The 24911-nt window shown below is 37.0% G+C and overlaps 1 protein-coding gene across 14 annotated transcripts in view; it reads right to left on the minus strand.

The window, feature by feature from the left end:
• Positions 1-8488: 8488 nt before the first annotated feature.
• Positions 8489-24911, minus strand: part of LOC132110880 (calcium-activated potassium channel subunit alpha-1a-like) — a 286517-nt gene continuing 270094 nt past the window's right edge. For 6 of the 14 annotated variants that reach the window (XM_059517920.1, XM_059517926.1, XM_059517922.1 and 3 more), the window contains 8 exons: positions 20316-20429; positions 17800-17883; positions 16328-16458; positions 14009-14203; positions 12844-12962; positions 11707-11928; positions 10318-10346; positions 8489-8708 (listed from right to left, as the gene is read on the minus strand). In XM_059517920.1, the coding sequence (XP_059373903.1) occupies positions 8557-8708; positions 10318-10346; positions 11707-11928; positions 12844-12962; positions 14009-14203; positions 16328-16458; positions 17800-17883; positions 20316-20429 (1046 nt within the window). In that variant the 3' untranslated portion in view covers positions 8489-8556. The remainder of the gene's footprint in view (positions 8709-10317; positions 10347-11706; positions 11929-12843; positions 12963-14008; positions 14204-16327; positions 16459-17799; positions 17884-20315; positions 20430-24911) is intronic. The other 8 variants (XM_059517924.1, XM_059517923.1, XM_059517930.1 and 5 more) reach the window with 3 other exon arrangements.

Genomic DNA, 24911 nt, shown 5'->3' on the forward strand with positions numbered 1-24911 from the left:
TGTGTAAAACCCTGTTAAATACATCTGATGGATCTTTGGTGTGCTGTATATAATATATAGCCCGGGCCGTGATGGCTCAAGGTCACATCAGCCACCTCTACATAATGCATGAACCCCTCCTTCCTCAGTCAGTGTCCAATCACTCAGGCCCAACCTTGGGATGAAAATTTTACTAAGTAAATCAGCGAACATTCTGGCATTTCTATTAACCTCCAATGTGCAACTGACAGCAAGATGAATAATGCTAAATAATAACATGTGGCTGTAAATCAGCTTTACAGCTTGAAGGTGAGCTGAAACTGCTCTGTATACTATGTGCCGTCCGACGTTATTTGCAATGCTTTAAAGCTAAAGGCCTTGCTCGGGTTCAGCAAATGATTGCACTAAGCTAGTCACATCTTAAATGAAGCTGTCCATATGTAAAATAGCTGCAATAGTGAGATTTGACAGGAGATCTGTTTCAGCTGAAGGTTTGATTTTTCATTTTATTTTTTTTACTTTTCCCCTCAGCTGATAAAAGTGATTGCTTATCGTGTATTTTGAATGATGGACCAAATCTATATTGTACTTTGATTTTTTGTCTTCATTCTGCAGGCCTTTTGGTGTACACTTTGTTGAAGCCTCACTATATTTAGGCCTTAAGCTGTTATTTGACATGCTTGACTTGAAAATAATTTTATTTTTTTATTTTTTATTGGAAATCAGAAAAATATTAGAAGAAAAAAGGGATGCTTTATGAATCTGGTCTGATGGCACAGACAGCAGCTTGGCAGCAGCTAATAGTGTAACACTGTTTTCAGTTTTAAAGACTTACTGTGTCATCACTCAGACAAGATCATCCCATCTGTCAACATTAAAGGTGAACTGCCTTCACCTTTGGTGAATTTGTGGTAGAGTAATTTTGATGTTTTCATTCAGACTTTTTATTTTTCTTTACTGATATGACATTTCCTCTCATTTATCTTCATGCATGCAGTGACAATTAATATTGTTGTAAATAGAACACGTTACAGGGTGAAGCTGCACAGAGACATCTGAGAAAGGTAATGGATTTCTTTCCATGCTGAAGTGTGTGTTAGTGTTTTCTCAATAACATATTATTAATGACATGGCACTGTTAGGAAGAGATTTGGACGCACAAACGCCATACACAGTTTCTCTTCATATTGTTTTTTGTGTTGAGGAAAGCTTGCTCTACAAGACAATCACATTACTCCCTGTGGATTTCTTTTCTCTCTATTGTTTCACATGTAGACAGGCAGACTAATGCATGTGGAGAAAGAGCTTGATTGACCATTGCCAACAAACGTTTGTTGAAAGGCGATTTTTGATGTCATGTTAAATTTGTCATGATTTTCCTCCGTCTTCATGCTGAGTGAAATCTTGTAATATTAGTAAATGATAGAGCAGGCGTGTATAAATAACGGCTTGCCTTTATTAATATATCATCATCACCAATTTGTTTTAAGCGTAATTTCATGTGAAATCTCTCAACCGTGTGGATGTAACATGTTGCTTTATTAGTTCCATTGGCAGGTGAATCCCAATTAAAGGGGTCATATGATGCAATTTCAAGTTTCTCTTTATCTTTGGAGTGTTACAAGCTGTTTGTGTATAGATGAGATCGCTAAAGATGCAAAAAGTCTCAAAACCAAAGAGATATTCTTGATAAAAGTTCAGATTTGTCCACGCCCTCCTAAAACACCTTGTTTAAACACGCTCCCATGTGTCTACTTCACGGTGTGGGAAGATTTGCATACCTGCCGCCCAAATGTTCACGCAAAGACATAATGCATAACTTTAATTCTCGCTGTAGTATTGTTACCGCTGCCGCCATGTCGTGGAGAGGCTGTGTGTTTCGTTGTGAAAGTAAAAACACTTTGTTTGGTCTTCCAAAAGTGGACACAACTAGAAATCAGTGGTTAAGTTGTATTTACAACACTGTTCCAGAACAGTTGAACCTGCCTGAAGACTTCTTTTTCGATATTGCAAGAGACCATTGACTTTTGTGTGCATGCTCAATCTAAATCTGTCACCATTCGATTCCACCTGCTCAGCATTGCAGTCACCATCGGGGCGCAGGGGGATGAATCCCAGCTGACAAACTGGAGAAGTCAATTGGATGAGGCTTACACAAATCTCACCACAGGGCCATGCTAAAACAAATTAAAAGAGCGAACCGAGTGCATATTTTATGCTAGCGATTTATGATGTAGATGTCCTCCCCTCTCTCCTGTTGCCTTAATGATAAATCATCATCTTCCAGAAGAATGGAGAAGGAAATCAAAATGTCAGTAAGAGAAAGCCAAAATGGCAAATGCGCCATGCTTTTGTTGTTCCTCTTAAATTCTGTTAATCGCCTCAGGTAAAGATTAACTGCTTCTGCCAATTTAATTCAGCTTCAAATAATGCAACAAGGTCACTGTTTTCCTTTCGCTCTTCTCTCTCTCTCTCTCTAGTGCAGGATTGAGTTGTCATGTAGCTCTAATAGGCAGCACAGGGAATCATTAGTCCGGCTCAGCTCTCTGACTGATGGGCATTTCACTCCAATCATCTGGCCGTGCTCAGACGGCGCGGCACTATTGACACGGTGTCAGAGCTGAGAGAGGATGGCTTAATCAGCCGGGACACTCTCAGCATTGATTTGACAAGCTGCTGTAATGACCTACTTGTTTTTGTAAAGGATCACTGTTTATCTGAGCTGGCACTGATGCACTGAGCATGCCGCATCGTCATGGAAACTATTATCACAGCCACGCCGGGGCCTTGGAGGGCTCCTAAAGATGATGTTGAATGTGACTCCAGGGGGTCGCCGTGGACGGGGGTCTGTTGCCATGGTGACAGCTCCTCCTCCTCTGACTGCTGTCCGTCTGAGACATGAAGGACTCCAGTAGAGATGCCGTTTTGAGTCAACAGCGGTGACGGTAGATGGATCCGAGCGGTGACTGACTTGAATAATAGTTTTGAGAATTGTCATGTTAAAAACAAACCCCATCAAGTGCGCAACACATTGATTAAGTGTTCAATATTACAAATTTCTCACTTTCATTTACTCAACTGACAATCCACCCAGAAAATTGTTTTTGATTTTAGCGCCTATTGATTTGCTAAATGGTCCATAATGGCAACTCGAATGTATTCATGTGGGAAAATGCCCACCTACGCTCGACCTCGTCAACTTTGATTGTCGTAGCTTCAGCTCAGATGAAACAAACCTCTGAACCCCTCTCTGCATTTCAATAAAGTTATGCTTTAATTCACAATAAGCAGCCTTACGGCAGCACCCAAGATGTTCTTACCAGTATATTTTCAGAAGGATTCAGGGATGAGGACACTGTCTGGTGGATGGGTGTAATCAGCCCATCCACCCCCCACCCCTCCACCTTCTTCCCAATCTCTCCCCCTACAGCCCATGTGTCAGACAGTAAATATTACTGGCGTACTGACAGGCCTGGAGCCGTGACTCACCGTGTAAAATCGTTAATAAGCAGCATGATGGGGCCACTACATCCCAAGGTGAGAATGTAGGGGGCTGTTTTCATCCACAATTATCCAAAGGACAGCATGAAGTGTCCACGGCGGGATGATTTGTGGGCTGGAAACAAGAGTGCTTTGTCTTGGAAAAGAGATGAGGGCTTGGGAGCAGGAAAGGGAGATGGAGAGAGGTCAAACGGATGGGAGCGAACTTGTGTATTACAAATTGTTGGCTTATTGCTGGATTATTGCTAGATTTATATATACATTTCAACAGATCATTGGTGTGTTTTATACAATAAAAAAAATAAGTATTTCAGCTTGTCTACTTCAAAATTTCACATTTGATTCAATCTTTTACTTGTGGTTTTTCCATGTACCAAACAGTTTTTTGTTGTTGTTAAAAGATAATATAAAGTGGTATTGTTTATTTTATTGCTATTTACACACACATTTTATATAACCAGAATCTGAAGCAGTAGAAATAGTGAAGACGTGGTTGTTTTTGTTGTGATGTGTGGCTTGTTTCTGCTTTATTGCTAGAGACTGGGAGAATAGGTCTTGCATGGTTTCGTTCAGTAAACATACTGCCAAGTTAAATGGCTGATCAATCAATTTGACTGGAATCGATCTGAATCAGTTCAGCCTGCGTGCACACACAGGGAGCCACTTTATTGTAAATCAATCATTTTGAAAACATCTCACAAAGGAGCCAGTCCTTACTAACAAGCCATAAATTTAAACCTACAGGGTGCCACCCTTATCAGCCTACAAATCAGGAGCGCAGCCGACATCTGTTCTACTTCCTCCTCTTTTTATTTCGGCTTGGTAAGTTGAGCTCAGCTCTTTAGTTTTAAAAAGAACAAGCCACGTAAGACCAGACTAATATCTTTGTATAAAACAAGGTTTAATCAGTCATAATTTTTTGAGACTGAAACCGGGGAGCACTGTAATCAGGTTGAGAGGCGCACAGTGAAAAGTGTAGATATAAAAAGAGTTGCTGTTGAAATCTACACATTCTTAAGTAGACGATATGTGGAATAGTTCAAATGTGAGAGGAGTAATTTGTCATTAAACATTCCTCTTTAAATATTATCAGATGTGTTCCCTGCGTCCCGGTCATCCTGTTTCCCCCTCCACATATCTTTGGACTGTAACAATGTCCATTTGTCAATGATGTGTGTTTTTAATGAAAAACAGTTTTCGTTCAAATGTCCAGTGTAAATGAAGTAAGGACGCAATATACCAGTCACCTGTAGAACACAAATACATCGATTTTAATTTCAGAAAATACAAAAAAGAAACCATGTACAATTTATGTACAATTTGTTTTTGTTTTGTACAAGACAGTATGTTTTATCAGCAGGTTATATTTGACAGAGTCAGGTAGATCAGCTCAGCACCATCCATTTCTTCACCTCTGGTATCCAAATCAGTCATTCTGCTATGAGAAACCCCATTTTCCTGTAATGAATATGCTAATGATTACATGAATGGATGGATGTTTCAATTATTTATTGAAGTGGAAAAAAAAGACAAACAATACAGTAATCCTTGTCCAAGTTAAGCATGTTAAGACTTGATTCCCTCCGAGTATTTATTCTGTTACAGTGTAATTGCTTTATACAGTTTCAAAAACTTAAATCTCTTTTACAATATAATAAAATAGCCAAAATGAGTTGTGTATTACATAGCTATTACATAGTACATCAGTAAGGTTGCTTTATATGTTGCTTTAATTAAACACTTTTGAATACATTGACAGGTGATCAAAATAAACATCATAGTCAGTTCTACCCAGCATCTTTCAGTCATTGCTGTCCCCCCCCCCCCCCCCCCCCATTTTTTTTTTTTTTTTTGACTTGTTCAGTATCTATAACCAAGGTGCTAGGATTTCAGCAGCTTGCACAGGCACAAGTGTCGTATGCCCATTTGAATGCCACTTTTCGCACAAGTGGGTCTTACGGTGTTCCTCCTTTGGTCTTCATGCACTGCCTGGCACTGTCCTGGCATGGAGGCAAGGGTGGCTTGGATGTTCTCCATGCCAGTATTAGATGCCATGAGATTCATCCAGTATTACTGACCAATGACTGACTGATGCTGGCAGATGGACACATTTCATGGCACTGTAGAAACTCTGATATGTGTACACTGTAGTTTCTTCAAAGATGTACAAATAAATTGCATGATACTAAAACATTGCACATTTGTTGCAGTGGAAAAGAAATATCAGAGAATCACCTCAAACTTTCATCAGGCCTACGGAAGGTAAAAGAAAACATGTACGTCAGCTTTACATTGTAGTTTTGTCATCATGATCACTACCTGAGTATGTGATTTTGAAAAAGAAAGATCTGTAAACAAACAACCAATATTTTCAAACTATATGTGATAGTAACATTGAAATGCTGATGACAAAATGGAATGTAAATGTTTCAACATGCATCTACACTTTTGTCATCAAATGAAACCTGCCGTCTTGACTGTGCCATCTGCCTTTCTTGTAATGTAATTTGTTACAGGAAAAGGACCCTACATAAAAGAAATTTATAAATTGGACCTTTAACTCCAATGGATGCTTTTTAGCTCAGTATCTTTTTTTTCAGGCTAGCAAGTACGTAGACAATCCAATTAAACATACAGTTACTCACATTGGTATTCTCTTTTTTTTTTTCATTTATTAAGGAATCTACTTGCTACAAAGTGCAACACCAATGTAATCACAATTCAGAAAATCACAAGCCTAATTGTCCAGTAGGCAAACAAAGCTGAGAGCCTTTGAGAAATTAAACGTGGACTAGAACGGGCATAATTTATAACATTTATATTCTTTTGCTCAATGGATGGATGAGTGCTAATGTCTCTTTTCTTGCCTCTATAACTTATTAGTTCACTGCTGAATCTGATCGCATTGTGTTTGCTTCAAGTACTTCAGCACACTCTTCTCTTTACAGAGACCTAATTTAGGTCAAACATCGCTAATATTACTATGACTCGTTACGGAAAGAGCAGAGTCCCTTCTCATGAATCTCTGAATTCATGTCTGTCTGAGGATCAACATCGTGTCATCAGTCATTCAATATTGGTTTTCACCTTAGTTAGCTTATGAAAATGAAAGCATATAGGTTGTTTTAGGCTACGTTCACACTGCAGGCTGAAATGACCCAATTCCGATTTTTTTGCCCCTATGCGACCTGTATCTGATCTTTTCATGACAGTCTGAACGACACAGATCCGATCTTTTCAAATGTGACCCAGGCCACTTGGGTATGTGGTCCTGAATCCGATACATATCCGATCTTTTGAAATGCGACCTCCGTCTGAACGATTTGACGAATTGACTCAACGAATTGAGCGTTGAGTACTCTTCTGCGCATGCGGGTCACTTCTGGGTCATTTCACGTTCACACAGGAGATCAAAAAAAGGTCGCATTTAATTGGAAATGTGAACGGCCTTGCAAAAAAATGTAATTTTTTCAAAAAATCGGAATTGAGCATTAAGCCTTGCAGTGTGAACGTAGCCTTAGTAGAGCTCGAGGTCCTTCAAAGCATCCTGTGTAAGTATCAAAGAGCACTCCATATGGTAAACTGAGATTGTACCTTTCTGACTCGGGTTCACAAATCTTTGAATGATCTCAATTGATGTTACGTGATATTAAGATATCTTTAAGATACATTTAGAAATAAAGATCTCTATGTATAAAAATAAGTACAAAATGATTAGCTCATGGATAAAAAATAAGTATGTACTTATGTATAAATCTGACAGAGCACTTGCAGCAACGTTCAAAGGACTGTGAAACATTTGTATCAATATACGTTCTACTTAAAGGTACAACATAGTCGTGTAAGTGAGTGACGTTCAAATCCATTCAGTCCACAGCAAGAGTTATCTACAAGTTACATCTTTGGCTGATAATTGAACATTATGATTGAGCTTTTGCTCTAGAGTATAAGTCATCACAGTCGGTCACAGGTAACATCCAAGCACATTTCCGCCCCTGTGCCAACACTGTGTCAGGCAGTGGCTAGACCCAAAGGAGGAACCAATAATGCCCACTTTTTGCAATATGTGGCATTTTTAAATGTATATATATTTTATTTTCTCTGCGTTAAAGCTCAACCATTGTTGAATTATCAGCAGGTTACAGTAGTGTTTCATTCAGTCTTATAAATAGCAGAGCCACAGATGCAAACAAACATGTTATAATCCTCTATCACAGACAGTTTCCCAAACGAGAAGTATAGATGATGGAAAGACATCAACAGAAGTAGTGCATATCCTCAATGTATTGCCAATTCCGAAGAGCTACGTTGGGGACGGCCATTTGCATTAGGTAAAACAAACATTTCCACGTGTATATGTGCCTAAACCTGTTTTCATCCCTACTGTCTGTAGGGATGAAAATTGGCATCCTATCCAGAGCTATAAATTCAGGTTACATCAGGCAGCCTTCAGCACACACCATGCGTGAAAACAGTCACGCAAACACTCGTTTCCCTGAACAAAACAGCCACAGCCTGTGACGTCAGCCTCAAACCCGGAGGAGAACTGAGGGAAAGCTTTGACTCTTCTGTGAGAAGTGCTCGAGTTGTTATGCGGTAGTGCAAAATGAAATGGACGATGGATACGTAACCAATTGGCAGGACTGATCTTTGGGTAGTGTTTGGATGACGTGAATGACAGTGACCCTCATCCTCCATTACAGCACCCTCTGCATGGAGTCAGGTCACGGCAGAGGTGAAATATTGCAGTGAATCACAGGAAGTACTTTTTCTTTCTCCTCTTTTTTTTTTTTTTTTTCGTCCGTTAACAACTTTAAAAAGTGCTAGGGGCTGTACAATCCTTACTTGATTGTCATTATGTACATCACTATGTATACATATAAAAAAGTACGGAAGTAACATTAAAGGTATACACACAGGAAGTCCCTTCCAGTTCTCAAATGCTTCAAACCCTTGAGTTGAACAAGGGAAGAACAATGTGTCGCCATCATCTCAATCATGGTTTTGCGATTAGCGCTCATCTTTTACAGCAGGATGACCCAAATCCCTCCATAATGGTAAAGGCCGGGGATTCGTTCAGCATTCATCTTCGACTTCTCGGATGGGTGGAATCAGACTGCTAGTGGATTTGTATTGATTGACTTGGTTGGCCATGTGAGTGCTCATGGGCTTGATTTGAATGTTCCTTGGGTATGCGTTTTCTGCTTCATCTGTAAACCATCTCTTTTCTGTGAGACAGCCATGCAGGAGAGAAGCAGAAGACGAGAAACTCAGCGTTAATATCAGATCTTTAATGCAGGATCATTCGTTCTCTATTAAAATCTCTATTAAAAAAAAATTATAAATTCCCACACTTTCTTTCTCTCTTTCTACAATACATGAACTTGAATTTACATTCAGGACACAGGGTGAAACGCACATTGTTGGACCTATTACTGATTTCATGAGGCAGCACGGTACGTACTGTAGCCAAATAGAAATGATTGTATCGTGCTGTGTATTTGAGCATGTTATCACATGACCGGTTCTCTGAAATCAGGTGTTTTATTCGGAAAAGTGTCCTATGAGGACTCAAGCCATGGGTAGGGCCAGCATCTGACCTCATCACATTTACTTTCTCCTAGGCAGTGTCATTTTCCAGCACTCCAACATTTTTCCACATATTCCTCCAACTTGAAATGTGCTGCACACCTTGGAGTGTCAGGCTGCGACGAGCCGTGGGGGAAGAGTGTCACGGCGCAGTCGTTTGATGTAAGTGGAGCTGTGCCTGAGGTGGTGCAAGGAGTCAGCCACCTCGCTTCGTTCCCCTGAGTTTACTACTGATGCTGGCACTTACATTGCCCCAAGACATCCTCTGGCCCCGCAAGGGTTAAAAGAGCCAATTTCAGCAGCACAGGGACTCTCATCATGGCTCCCCTCTCTCACACAGATATTTGAGGTGAATTTCAGCGGAACGTGAAACCACTTTTGCTTGGATTGAGTGGGGAGCTTTTAAAAGACCGAATCTACTTTTTTTTTTTTGGATTAATGCAGTCATAAGTCACGAGAGGTCTTTCTTAAATTAAAACAGATGTTTTTATGCACAACGCAAAGTGGCAAATATGACAAAAGCCACCAATGCATCATTAATAATTAGCAACACTGGCGATACTTTGAACAAATACTGTATAAAATACATGTTTCTGCATTGAAATTGTTTTTTTCAAAATATAATAATTACAGATTGTAATAATAATTAACAGTACATTTTATTATTTTAAATATGTAATTTGATCATATTTCAGATTGTTATTAATTATAGAATTGGATTTGAATGGCTTTGAAAACAACTCTCTGAATCAGATTTTATTATTTTCCAAATACCTTATTAGAATTATGTAAGCAAAACAAATACATTTTGATTTGAACCTACATGAAGGAACAATGTGCATACACACTGACATCGCACACAATTCAGTTTGTCTTAAAGAAGGAAAGAAATAAAAAGAAAAAGAAAGAAAACCCTAATGAGAGGTAAATGAACAAGAGGAGTTCAAACAAGTCGAGGGGGATTATTGAGAGAGAGATCACTGGAACCAGATTCCAGATGGACAGAGGGTAGCGAGAGGATGATAGTCGACCACATGCAATGCTGGGATGGTCCTGAGCATGACAAGAGTGAGGCAGTAGCAGCAGCCATTTGCTTTCAGTTAGAAAGCGAAGGTGAAAAGTATGCATGATTTCATAGGAAAGTAAAATCAAAATCCCCTCTCATAACAGTGCTCCACAAAGGACAAAGTTATGATTAAAAGATCCCACAACAGGTGCTTTATCATGCAGAATCATTAACTTGCATACCTGGGCCCATTCTATTCATCCTTGTTGCACTTTAGAAAAAAAAAGTGGTCTATGTAAGTTTTACAGTGTTTAAGGCAAGTAACAGGTATCAAACAGAATAACTGACATCATACCGTTACATTTTTATTCTGGTTAATATATTGTGAATTAAAAATTATAACCATCTTTTTTTTACACTAATGAGAAATGAGTCTTATAAAAATCTAAATTAAATGTTGTCAATGCTAATTCAGAATTTATGACTACAAACTATTTAGCTCAATCAGTATTAAAGATTTTGATGGATCTTACAAAAAAACTCTTAAAAAAGACAATGTGCTTCTTAAATCTGAAAAATAAAAATCTCATATTAACTAATTTAACCTAATCTCTAATCGGGGAATAACTTCCAAACTAACTTTTTGAATGACAACTTTTAGGCATGTATTTTAACAGGCACTTGAAATCAATGCAGGGTTTTACAACATCCCAAAATACCTTGCAGCACCTCCATTCTGGCGAGAGTAAAAGTCTCAACAACAGCAGCTTCATGAAGATTGAATATGTAGATGATACAGTTTTCAAATCTGGAAATTTTTAAAGATCCACACTTAAATTATCCAAAGCTTCTACAATAATACACACCATAGGAGTTTCTGCTCTTGCAGGGCATGTAGGGATGGTGTGAAACCATTTATGCTAGGATAATGTCTCTAAACCCTACCTGAAACATAAAAAATCACTAGAGCATAACTGAAAATAAGCCACTAACACAGACTAAAAACATGATGATGCAATCTGCAGTTCTTACACACACAGACATAATGATTAGACAAACAGGAAGGCAAGGAATTAATTAATTAATGCTGTTCCCTTACTCTTATATTTGGAATAACGTCCAAAACGATCTATATTACCTATACACAAAAGCTGATGAAAAATTCTGCCTCTATTTCTGGAACATTATTTAGCTTGATAATACATATTGAATAAATAGTTCTAGAAGTCTGCAAGGGACCTGCAGATTCATAGTATTATTTTTAATACATACATTTAAAATTCCTAATAGAATCCCGTGCTGTAACAAATCTAAACTGGTGCAGACTATGAGATGAAGACCTCTAGTTTATTTTCAAAAGCTCACAGGTTGATTGTGTGCAATATGCAGACATGTTTCTGGTTACGGTTCACTGGCGATGAAGCAATGATCAAATGGTCATAAAGTTCTATGTGTGGTCAAGGCAAGGGCCACATGCACATAACAATGAAGCAAACTCACAAACAGAACATGGAAGGCTGAGAACACACACACAGCATCTTTTCTGTACAAGGTGTGCTAATCCCACAGAAGTGAAAAAACACACACTTACACTCAACTCTGCTGGGTTAGAGAAATGAAGGCCAACTTACTTCTGTTTGTCACGGGCTTCACGTGCTTTGCTGCTGCGGTTCTGCCGATTCGTGGCGGGGATGTGAACAGACGAGCTCTTCTTGCTGGATGAATGAGAGGAATGAGAGGAGTGGGACAGGCTCACTCGGGACTGGCCCGCATTGTGGTCAAACTGCATCAGACAGAAGATCAGGTCCGTGGGCACCAGCTCAAACTCATAAGGTGGGTTTGTGATGACATACCTGCACACACGTTCAAGTAATGTTAAGATGCCATTTTGCCCTTTGCAGAACAATATTAAACAGGTTTATAGGTGAAGTGTATAATTTCTATAATTTCATGACTAATCAGTTATTAGTCAATATTCAAATATTAGCATGTGGCTAAGCTAAAAGCGGGATTCTAATAATAGTAATACATAGTGCACTTAACATTGAAAAAAAAACACTGAAAAAAGATCACTACTGATTAAAATCATGCTTAAAAATTGTTAAAATGGCTTAAATATTCACTGAACTATGGGGTTGCTTTAACCATGAAGGACACGTGACTGCCTTAGATTGTAATAAAATAAGGCACACTATAGTAAACTTTTTTTTTTAAATGCTTTTGAAAGAAATCTCTTCATAAAGGCTGCATTTATTTACTAAATCACAGCAAAACTGTAATATTGTGAAATATAATTAGGTTAAAAAAAATATATATATATATATTCTAAAACAATTTATTCCTGTGATCAATTCATTACTCCAGTGTTCAGTGTCACATGATCCTTCAGAAATCATTTTAATATGCAGATTTGCTGCTAAAAAAATTACTCTGATGCTCCTTTTTTCAGGATTCTTTGATGAAGAAAGTTGATGAAAACAGCATTTCAATAAAAGTATTAATTTCTTTGAAAAGAAAAAATAACATTCTGACTTCCTTTTTAATTTTGTCCTTTTGAATATTTATTTATCTAACAAGCAAGCATAAATTAGTGTTAAATTTTATCAGCTGTGCTCCTACAGAAAATTGCCTAGTTAGGGAGCTCACACCTTACTAGGTGTTGGAAATGGGTTTACAATAATGTGGGCTTCATTTTTCTTTCCCAGCCGTGAAGCTGGATTATAGGCCGAGTGAAATAAAGAGGTTAATAGGTCAAAAGGACAGCTTACCTTTTTGTGCACTGGCCTGGTGTACTTAAATGTGCATCTCGCAATCTATAGATTCCAAAGCACAGCATGTTGTATGTTTTTAATGCTTTACAAAACAAGTCTCCGTAGCAACCGCCATCCTGAAAAAGAACACACCATAGTGCTTTAATGGTTCATTCATAACATTCAAATCATCATATGCTTATTTCAGGCATGACAGGGCCAACTTGAGTGTAAGAGCAGGTGTTGTTTGCCTCATTCATGAAATATATGGCATTTTTACTTCGATACAGTCAGTGCTGGGTAGTAACTGAGAAAATGTCATCTTGATAACGTAATCAGAACCCAAAATTTATTACTTTTAATTCGATTATATTACATTTTAAAATGCTCATAATCAGATTACAGGTACTTTTTTATTGATTACATTGTATTCACACAATGAGAGTAAAGTATTAATAATTTATTTTTTCATCCCAGTTTATTTTTTATTTTAAATGTAAAATGTTCCTTTCTAAATGAACCTACCTCTTATTATACAGACCAATATTTATGCAAGTTACTAAACACTGCTGACACAGCTGTGAAATACTTTGACTTCATCATATCCAGTGACGTCCACTAATCATTAATACTGGAAGTCTGGACAAAATTATTTCAAACCCAGAAGACTTTGGCCATGTAATGTCATGTTTTCATGTTTATTAATGTTTGTTTATGTAATGTAGGGATTCTCAAGCTTTTGACATTTTATGATTTCATTAATTTTTAATTACAAACCACAGTTTGGGACATTATATATATTTTTAAATCAGTATGGTACACTATAATCACATTCAGGTCTATGTGATAAATGCGTAAGGTCCAAAATAATCTAAAAGTAATCCAAAAAGTAGTCAGACTACATTACTTAATATGTGTAATCCAGATTATGTTATAAACCACAATTTACTTCATGTAATTTATAATCAGTAAAGGACCATAATTTTTAAGTAATCTACATAACACTGGATATAATACAGTAGAAATACCATGAAAGATTTAATGCTGCATTACTTTTTACCCACAGATTTAGCATGTTCTGCTGGTTCACTTGCATTAGTGGGCAGGGGAGACCTCAGACAGGGAATGACCCCTGTTGGGGAAAGTGCCAAAACGTGTCAGCTCCTCTTAACTGCCCACTTACCCCCAAGTCTGCGAAGGGCCCATCGTAGAGGGCCAGCTGGGCGACCCGACACCTGTCCCTGTTAGCCAGCGTCTGCGGCGTGCTGTAGCCACCTCTCAGCGCGTTCTCCTCAGCTAGCAGGCCCTCCAGCTCCGGAGTGGCGCCTCCTGTGACCAGTGTGCGGATCAGGGTGAGGATATTATCATTGAAGTATGTCTGCCAAGATAAAGGAGAGGATCCGGACGTGAGTGCCATTAGAATCACAACTCAAGACTGTCAGGATTTTGGAGCTGTCCCGAGCACTGTTATCTAGACCCTGATCTGTCTCTTCTCATTTCACTCCCTGGGAAGGGAAGAGACACAGGAATGTAATTACGCCAGCTGTTGTTGTTGTTGTCATTGTCGTCTCCTCCCCATGCACATTCATTTTGGTAACACCAGCCACGCTTAACAGGGGAGCGTTTTGCACACGAGGACATTTTAATTATCATTATTGTAGCTAATTGCAGATTGCATACAATGAAGATAGATCTCATAACACAACAAGTCGGGGACATTTGTCTTGTATAGCGGGGTCCTAAAGTCTGAGACCACTAGTGAAAGTTCTTCTTTTATTTTATAGACGAATAGTTGAAAATGTTTGCTTTAATGATAATATGTTTATATGTTTTAAACATGAAGAGCTGTGTAATCCTGCATTGTTAACACAGTCAATGTCACATTTTAAATAGTGACCTACAAATAACCCAGATTATGTTACTAACTACAATTTACTAAATGTAATTTGTAATCAATAACAGACCATATAATTTGTAAGTCATCTACCCAGCACTGGATATAGAAATACAATGAAAGATTTAATGCAGTGTTGTGCTCAAGCAACATCTCTTCTTATTACTGTCTTGTTATTGTTGAAAACTGTTGTGTTGTTTAATATGCTTGCGGAAAATGCAAAAAAATAATAATAATTCTTAGATTTTTCTTATTCACTTCACCTCATAACTTTTATGCACTAACTTTTAATGGCTGAGGTCAATAAGATTTTTTTTAAATGGATTAATAGTTTTCTGTTTTAATATATTTTGAAATGTAATTTATTCCTGTGATGACAAAGCAGAATTTTCAACATCATTACTCCAGTTTTCAGTGTCATGTGATCTTTCAGAAATCATTCTAATATACTGATTTGCTGCTCAAGAAACATTTCTTATTACCAATGCTTCAAATATTTGTGCTGCTTATTTTTTTCTTTACTGTCACTTTTGATCAATTTAATGTATCTACACTGAATAAAAGTATTAATTAAAAAAAATTCTAACAGTAATGTATTTTAAATCCTTAAACTTTATATTAATTCCAAGTTTAAATCAGATTCTGTATCCTTGACTTTTAAAGTGGTTTCTGACTTGTAGACCATGCTGTATCTTGTCCATCAAATGTTCTTCAGTGTCAGAGATGATTAAGTTGTCAAATGATTACAGTACAAAAATAAAAGATTCCACTAAGATCACAAGGTCATTTGTGTGAGCACCAGAGGGCTGCACTAGAGTGACAACTCTCCGGGCCCCTGACAGCAGCTTTCAGCCCAATGATGGATGAGAGCTGTCTATTAGCAGGCTTCACCTTTGTCCACAGTGAAATGCACTTGAAGGCTGCTTTGTTCTAGCTTCACTCAAAGTGAAAGGTACTGGAATTAAGCCATCATATGGATAAGGGGATAGTAGCGGTCATAGGTGGTGAGGGGGGTGGTGGAGGAAAAGGGGGGAAAAAGTATCTTTCCTAATCTACCCCTAATTGGACCCCATAGCAGCCCACCTCTGCGTGTCAAGGCATGCCATTAAAGAAAACTTGAGCACTTACCTTGTTAAAAGATCTAATAAGACTCTTGAAAGTTCATTTCATGACACATTATATGAGGAGTCTTGGCAACAACTTTCCTTTTGATGTCAATGCTGCTGACAGTGCTGTCTGATCAATGTGGCATTTCATTTACCAACCTCTGCCTGGTGGTAATGCCTGAGCCCTACATCTAAAGCACTGCACAGCCGGAGGATGTCTCTTTTCTATACATTATTTCAAAGGATTAGCAGTGAGACATGCCTTCATGTAATTCTATAAGACATGCCTTGATGGGAGAAATGACTGTGCACCTTCTGACAGCTTGCTTTGTTCACCAAATCACTGGCTGCTTTTGAACAAAAAGATCACCTGAAGCCTAGTAGATAATATGAAGTATCCTTCACACAATGAAAGGTATGTATTTATGTATGCCAATCTGTTTAAAGGAATTCAAATCAGTGAATATGTGTCAATGTGGCAGCTGTTTAGCCACTAACTCACCGCACTCATCAGGGAGTCCAACACACTGATGGCGAACGCGGTACCGCAGGCAAACGGTTGGGTCAGATACAGCTCCGTATCTGGGTCGTCATCGTCGTCTTGGTCCAAAAACTGAACGTTGGAGTCATTCACTGCAGTACAGAGAGAGACGTTTTAGAACTTTGAAGAAGAGTCAACTAATGTCCTTCAAAGGGTGAAGTGGAGTGTCTCACCATCAAACAGTAAACGGTTTAATGATGTCAAATAAACAATGAGCAAAGAAAAAAGAAAAAAAACTGCATGCACATCAGTGGGCATGCATTCTGGAGATTAATATAGGTTGAAATATTGATATCTGCACACTGCAGTACTCAAAACTTTTGATCTTACTTGAATCTGAATATCTTAGAAGTGATAATTCACATAAAAAAAAATAAATAAAAATTATGTTTCTGAGAGAAGCTGCAATGTCTGGATCGTTCTTTTGAGTCAGATCCTTTAAATGAATCATCACTTCACAAAACTGATATGAATAGTTTTATAAAAAATTGGACCGATCCTGTTCACGGACTCAATAATTCAGTCACAGTGGTTAACGAATCATTAGAGGGGTCAGATCATCAGTAAATAAAGACTTAAATTACTCTTTGTTTCACATACAGCTACTGTATGACATCAAATGATGAGGAATACACGATACAAGAATTGTGAACTGCTTTTATTAAGCTTTTGGATCCTTTTTTAAACTTTCACTATTCATCCAATTTGCATGGAGAAGAGTGGCTAGTATAATTCTTTGACATTTCTCTTTTTGTGTTGCATCAAAAAAGATAGTTCTATGTTTCTGGAACAACACAAAGATATATATATGAAAACACAAATCCATATTTAAACATTGATATCTTTAGTTGGACAGAAGCAGTCAGATTGCTTTGAGGCTATTGTGTATGGTCTCAGCGGCAAGTGTACAGAGACAATGCCCTGAAATCCCACTTGTTTTGAACACAGCCCCACACAACAGTCTTTGTTTCACCCCCTTTCAAAATCTATGCTTCAGAGATTAGGGCCAGCACCAAAATAAATAAATAAAAATAAACAGCTTAAAGCAAGGTTTGATAGTTGTTGTTTTTTTTTCTAATTTGATTTCTTCCCAAACTTCCTGTGAGCTAAGGAAGAGAAATGTCAGTCTTTCAGACAGGCCGCTGATGAAAAGGAGCCCGGGCCAAAGAATTGAACTGCAGGGAGATGCTATGGAAACAGCCACAAGGACAGACTCGCATGATCAAAGGCCTAGTGATGCTCTGAGAAAGAAAGAAAAAAAAAATCCTTAAAAAAGGCCAAAAACAAGACAGTCAATTTCAACCAGAACTAAGGATAAAAATGTGTTCAAAGTGATGCCATGGGAGCAGGCCTCAGCTGCAGCGAGAGAAATCAAGGCAAGCCGATGAAGGAGGCAGTGCATCAGAGTAGCGGAGGACAAAGGCACAGCTTACCCAGTTCTGTTATCATTTGTATGTTGTTTCCACTGTTTTTTTCCTGACTGAATGAAACCAAAGGCAGTAGTTTGCCAGGCTTAGCTAATGATGATAAAACAGTGTTTAGGGGAGACAGTTATTGAAACAAGTTCAAAGCCAGAGAAAGAGAAAGCATAAATGAGAGTATCATGTCAAGAGTGGGATTAGAAATCTAAAGGTACAGTGTCAGTATGAAGCGCTTCCATAAGAACTCCATGAACAGTTTGGCCGTGTTTGTTCACAATAACGGGGATGTCGTGCAGGGAAAGATTACTATGAACCATTTAGAAGAGAAAACAAATCGCTCTCAACATGTTTTTCCACGTTTCTTGTGTAATCACACATATTCCAACACTAATACTGCAGGCCTGATTTACCAAGCGCTCCATTGATTTGCTTGTGTAGAGAATCTGCATAAAGTAGCTGTGAATTACTTTAAGTAGATTATTACGCTACCTATAGGCTAAACATTTTTCAATCTGTGCAAAAAACTTCTAGTTGAGTTATCACAGCAAAAACGTGATCCACTGAACAGATGACAGTATGCAGTGTGACAAAACAAAAAGGAAATGATTGGAGAAAAGCAAAGAATTCAGGTGATGCAGCAATGAAAACAGTTGCAGCTAAAGAATGATCAACTCATGTGGGTTTCTTAAATGGCTGATGGTCCACATATTTATATTAAAATTTAATGAAGACATATATATTTATATATATTACACAATAATTACTAAGAAATGTAAAAAAAAATTTAATTGATTTACAACAATTTTTAAATGTAAAAAATGCATACACTACAGCAGTTTCTCAACTGGTGGGACATTATACTGTGCTTGTATCATGCACTCTTTAATCGCACACACAAATGCTGCAGTGCATGCTGTATATCATTTCACTTAATCACAAAAGAAACTATGAGCATGCAACGTGTGAAATAAAAGTCAAGTACCAATAAAGCACATCACTGGTACTTCGTGTGTTAGCTGGGAAGGATTTGCATGAAGGTATGATATATTTTTTAAACAAATGATATATATATATATATATATCATAAAGTGGGTTGCAGCTTTATGACCATGGAAATATGTAGGTGCCATGGCCAAAACAGTTGAGAAGCACTGCACTACAGTTAAAATGTTTTGGGTTGTAAGAGTTTTTAATGTTTTTGAATGCAGTCTCTTATGTTCACCAAGGCTGAATTCATCAAAAAACAAATGTTTTCTATTTTAGTATTCCTGTGATGCAAAGCTGAAATTTCAGCAGCCATTATACACGATACTTCAGAGAGAATATTTCAATATACTTATTTGCTACTCAAGAAACATTTATTTTTTATCAGTATAGAAAAACAGTTGTGCTGCTTGATACTTTTGTGGAAATCATGATTACTTTCCCCACACTTCTGAACGATTGTTTATCTCAACAATTGAATTTCATTTCATTTTATAAATGATTTATATGTATTCTCCATTTATTTATTAACAAAATTTCTTAGTTTTTTTTTATATTAATAAATTTAGTTTCCTGTCAGCAATGATTATTTACAGGAAAACAGAATGGCAAATTTTAAGAAATGACCAATTCAGAACACTATAAACAAGTAGCAACTCAAGTTATCTACACTTTTATCATGTTTACAATTCTTGGGAGTATTATTAGCTTGACTATCTAGCTTTTCTCTTTTTGAATTACAGAAGGACTCTGTCAAGAGGATGAAATATCCTCTCGACTCAAAGTCAAACTCACGCTTTCAGATTAGTCAATGTCAAGTATATGTCAATGTCTTTAATGACAGATGATATGGACAGCCTTCGTATAAGATTATACTGATTATTCTTGATTTGCGGTTTCTTTTTCTATCTTTTTTAATTTTTCGAATATTTGTTTCACCACTACCAATATGAAAAAAAAGGCAGAAACCTTTAGTAAATCAGGCCCCATGTGCCCCAGATGTAGGACTTTGCAACCCCTCAGGGAGGAGGACTTTTGCATCTCATGTTAAGAGGACAGTAGTACATACGAGTGTGTGTGTGTGTGTGTGTGTGTGTGTGAGAGAGAGGAGTGTGTTTTGCATAGCATCTGTGAGGCCCTTTCTCTTTTGCAGCCTTTCTAGTGTAACTCGCTGTAATTGGGTCAGTGGAGAGTTGGAGCGACCGGTCTCTGGTGCTTTATAGTGCCCTCTGAGATCTAAAACTTTCATGAGTCCCCCCACCATGGGAATAGTGCCACCCTCATTGTTATTTATAAATGGATCCATTTTGCTACTACATGCTTTTTTCCTCTCCCTATAAGTCTAGGTCTCTTCCAGTGCATTAAAGGCACATCTGATGAGGATGCGACAATGACCAAGTCAGTGAAATATTCAGGTGCACCATTAAACACATCACAGACACACACTTCATAAAGAACACATCAATGTGGCTTGAAACAGGAGTTTAGATTCTAATCACACTTGACTTTGACATGTTAGCAGGATGACTGCAGTCGCGTCTCACCAAGTTCAGTTATGATCGGGATGTTTGATCCCGTGGTGATGGATGTCTGCCGCACTAAGCCGTGCACTGGACTGTTATCTGGAGATGACCTATCCATCCCCGGAGGTGTGAAACCTGGAAGAGAAAAAGGAAAACGACTGTCACATTTTACTCTGCTTATGGTGCCAAAACAGATTCAAGGTTTGCAATGGTGACCAAACCAGTAGCATAACAGTCAGCAGTGTTGGGAAGGTTACTTTGGAAATGTAATAGGTTACAGATTACAAGTTACCCTGTTTAAAATGTAATAGTAGTGTAACTTTTTCAATTACTTTATTAAAGTAATGTAACGAATTACTTTTGAGTACTTTTTGATTACTTTTCTAAATTTGTGAAATTTAAAGAATAATAAATAAAAGCATATACATCAACTTAAATACAGTTATCTAATAAGCATGTGACGTATTCTGTGTAATAAACTCCTGAAACATTGGTGTTTTTTTTAAACTGCTGTCTCTGTATATGATGATAGTTTTCTCAAAATAAGTAAAATGCACATGAAGTGACACAGAGCAGTTCTAGAAATTATGTTTATGTGCTCGTGTACTCCTATATTGAGGCAGCAGAGGTTGAAAACACTGCGAGCTTCAGTAGGCCTATGTGTAGTAAATGAAACCATGTCTTTGCCATTAATTTACAGGAGGGGCGGACTGGGAAAAAAATTCAGACTGGAAAATTCAAACTCATACAAACAAATTCATGGACAAAACTATTTTTTGTATGGACCTGACATAAAAAAGGTTTAAATCTTTAATTTGGGGACATGCAAAATAATTAAAAGTTGTCTCCTGAACTGCACCTTCACTTCCATTTTTCTCTTCAGTCTCTTTATTTTGCCCTGTTATCCATCTCTCTCATGACTTTAATACTCAAGATTGAACAAAACTATACTTTACAATACAATACTCTACAATACTACAATATCTTTATAGAAAAATCCTAATACTGTACACGAGTCATGTTTTTCCCTTACAAAAAATTGCCATGCTTTTATTAGCCTATATAAAAGTAAAATAACCTTGTTTTGTTTTTGTTTTTTTGCAAATGGATTTGTATTTATTTTTAAATAAATACATTTGTAAAATAATTTTACATTTTTGGTTATCACAGTTAAACAATAGTAACCATTTTCTCTGGATTTATAGTTAAATATTAAAATGTTAATTTTCGTAAGGGTTGTGTTGTTGTCTGTCGTAGCTCCCCCTAAACCTATAAAAAAAATCAGATTTTTTTTTCAGATAAATTCCTACTGTAACATTACAACAGATAATAATGATGTCCTTTATATAGTATTTTGAGTGATGACTGATGAGCAATGTGCTGCTGCTTGATTAAATAAATAAAAAAACAAAGACAAAAAAGCATCTTTACAGATGAAACTGACCTAAAACACTGAACAGTAGTTCTGCTTCTCTGCTCCAGCAGTCCACTCTCTCTCTCTCTCTCTCTCTCTCTCTCTCTCTCTCTCTCTCTCTCTCTCTCTCACTCTCTCTCTCTCTCTCTCTCTCTCGCATTGATTACTCTGAGTCTGATCCAAACCGTTTGGCGGAGGCGCGGAGAGCGCGTGAGTCATGACTAACAATTCATGACTTATTAGAGATTTAATTATCAAATGGCGGATTCGCAAATGATCGCTTTAGTACATTCGGCAGGCAATTATACAATAATGATATTAAATAGTGGGGCAAAATCGGCTGCGAGGTCACCGGGAATTGTCCCGGTTCTCCCGGTGTCCAGTCCGCGCCTGATTTCCACAGACACGCAGAATGTGCAAGTAATATATTGCATTTTTGGGGCTTAATATTCACAGACACTAGTCCATGTCATGTTTTGATTCAAGTGTACTGACCTACTTTTGATTTAGTCATCCAAAATGTGGCACATTCCGTCCGCGTTAGGCATTCCGTTTTTATGACTGGATCTACGAACCAGACTGTGTTTCCGCATCCCGGAAATTATCAGGGCGGTCTCAGAATAGTCAGTGCAATTTGGGAAAGAAATCAGTTAAATCTGTATGTGGATGTGTGTAAATATTCAAATGTAATCCCCTTTGTAATCGTAAAAAATTTCATAAGTAACTGTAATTTAATTACTCATTTTTTCTTAGTAACTGTAACTAATTACAGTTACTATAATTTTGTAATTAAATTACGTAACGCCGTTACATGTAACTAGTTACTCCCCAACACTGACAGTCAGCCAATACAAATAAGATTTTCATGGTATAACGCTAAATGTAGTGAACATTGTAGAGTTTGTGGTGGCAGGATACCGCACGCTAGTCTAAAACAGTGAAATACAGATCCTCTGCTTTTAAGGGTCAGCTCAAGCATATTAAGCAGTCGCTGCCTTCCATCAACTAGTAGGTATAAATTTTATATGCTGTTCATTTTGTTACCATAAAACTGGTGAAGTGGATCCTGAAAACCTTTTATGTGAAATGCCATGAAATACAAGCAGGAGTGACAAGAGTATGAAATCACATGACTTGACACTTTTGCATTTCCTCAAGCTGACAAGTAAACACTTTAAATCAGTAATGCTATATGCATAATGCATTGGCCCTGTTTTGACATCCATCAACTAAAAAAAAATGCAAGCGTGTAGTTTTTACAGTGACAAACATAATGCAGGGAAAAGATTCAGGTCACAAAGTTTTCAAAGGGCTGCAGGATTCTGAACAGAGGTTGTCCTTTTCAATGGGGAAGAACAATAGACTAAAAAGAATAGACAACAAAAAGAGAGACTGTTTTAAGACATTGCTTTAAATGTTGCAGAGAATAATCCCGTCTCCTGCTTTGTGTATTGTGAAGACATCAGATATGCAGTGACAGTCAGTATCGACCATCTGGCATATTTGAAAAGCATTTTTGCTTCAGCTGATAAAAGAGTAATTTTATACTAAAAAACAAGAGCAAGAGTACTGTTGATTGTACTATTTTATAATTACATTGGTATTTTGCAATATTTAGCATCTGAACAATTAAATGATTGCATATTTATCAGAATTTGCTCATATTCTGTCATAACCAGATTAAGACAATTTTCTGATCTCTGAAAGCCAATACTTGGTTACAGTGCCAGTACGAAGCAGAATTTTGGGTAAGAATATTAGATATCCACTGAAACTAGTGTTAATTTCATTAACAAAATCTGTCATTTTTTTATGGCTAAAAGATGAAAACAAGATGTCAGTGACATCATTAAACATAATTTGTGACGGTATCAACATACAACGCTGTTGACAAAAAAAGGACTAAAATAGACTTTAAAAAAATAAAAACTTTACTGGTTACTGAATAAATAAAATATGAATAAATAAATGGTTACACAATTCATACCTTGTTTGTTGTTTAAAAAAGACAGGAATATAATTTGAAATGATTGGAATATTAGGAATGTCATGGTTTCAGCTTTTGAGATTTACCAATTATCATAATGTAGGAAGTGTGTTTATATTTCTGATAACATAATAAATCAGGACAATCATAATCATGATCAGTAATCACAATTATAATTTTGATAAAAAATAATTGTATTATGATTTTGAACTATTATGCAGCATGACTAAATTGTGATAAAGTTTTAATTGACTAAAACTAGACTAAAATTCCTAGACTTTTAGTCAACACTGACATTCAGGAAAAATGTTTATATATATATATATATATATATATATATATATATATATATATATATATATATATATATATATATATATATATATACACACACACACACACACACACACACACACACACACACACACACCATTTTCTCAAGACTAATCACATTTCACTTGGTCTCGTGCAACTTTTATTGTTGCACATCGATGACACTCCATAAAGTTATGTGCCTCCAAAACAACCATGCACACAAACCTTTAAGTTATGCTCTAAATTCTTCACTGTGTTGTAGTTTTCAATGGTAATGCATTATGTAGCTTGGACTTTGTGTACTTTATTCATAAAAACCCTAAAGCACTGCCAGTAATGCCCTGTGTAGTACTTTCTCCTGGCAAAAATTCAATAACACTTTCTACACAAGTTTAACAAGCCTCACTGAAACAGTGAGGTGCTAAAGGCAAGAATATTTATCAAGATTATGTGATATGATGTAATTTGTTACACCTGTATCTCAGAGATTTCAGTGTGATCAGTTTGTAAATACATTTTTACTGTACATAGATTCTTCTGCCTTAAAGACAATTCAATTATGATGTGTAATTATGTAACATTAATAAGAATCATAATAACTATATGTCTGCCCAGTTGGAACTCCAATCTGAAAGAAAAATGTGCATCATGTTATCTCTATTGCTGCAAAAGTTTACTTGGGAATAATCTGAAAAACAAGAAAACTGTTCTTTGTGAGAAAATATGTTCTAATATGCTCAGTGTTAATGAAATAAATCTTTATTACACACCATTGCTCTGCTGTTGATCATGCCAGATGTTGAGTTTAATTCATTGAGAGCGTAGTAATTACCAGACCCGCATGGAATCTGTGCACAGATTTCCACAGCACTAGAAATGCCCATCAGTCCCAAATTTCTAC

This window comes from Carassius carassius, chromosome 30, assembly GCF_963082965.1.
Source record: "Carassius carassius chromosome 30, fCarCar2.1, whole genome shotgun sequence".
Lineage (NCBI taxonomy): Eukaryota > Metazoa > Chordata > Actinopteri > Cypriniformes > Cyprinidae > Carassius > Carassius carassius.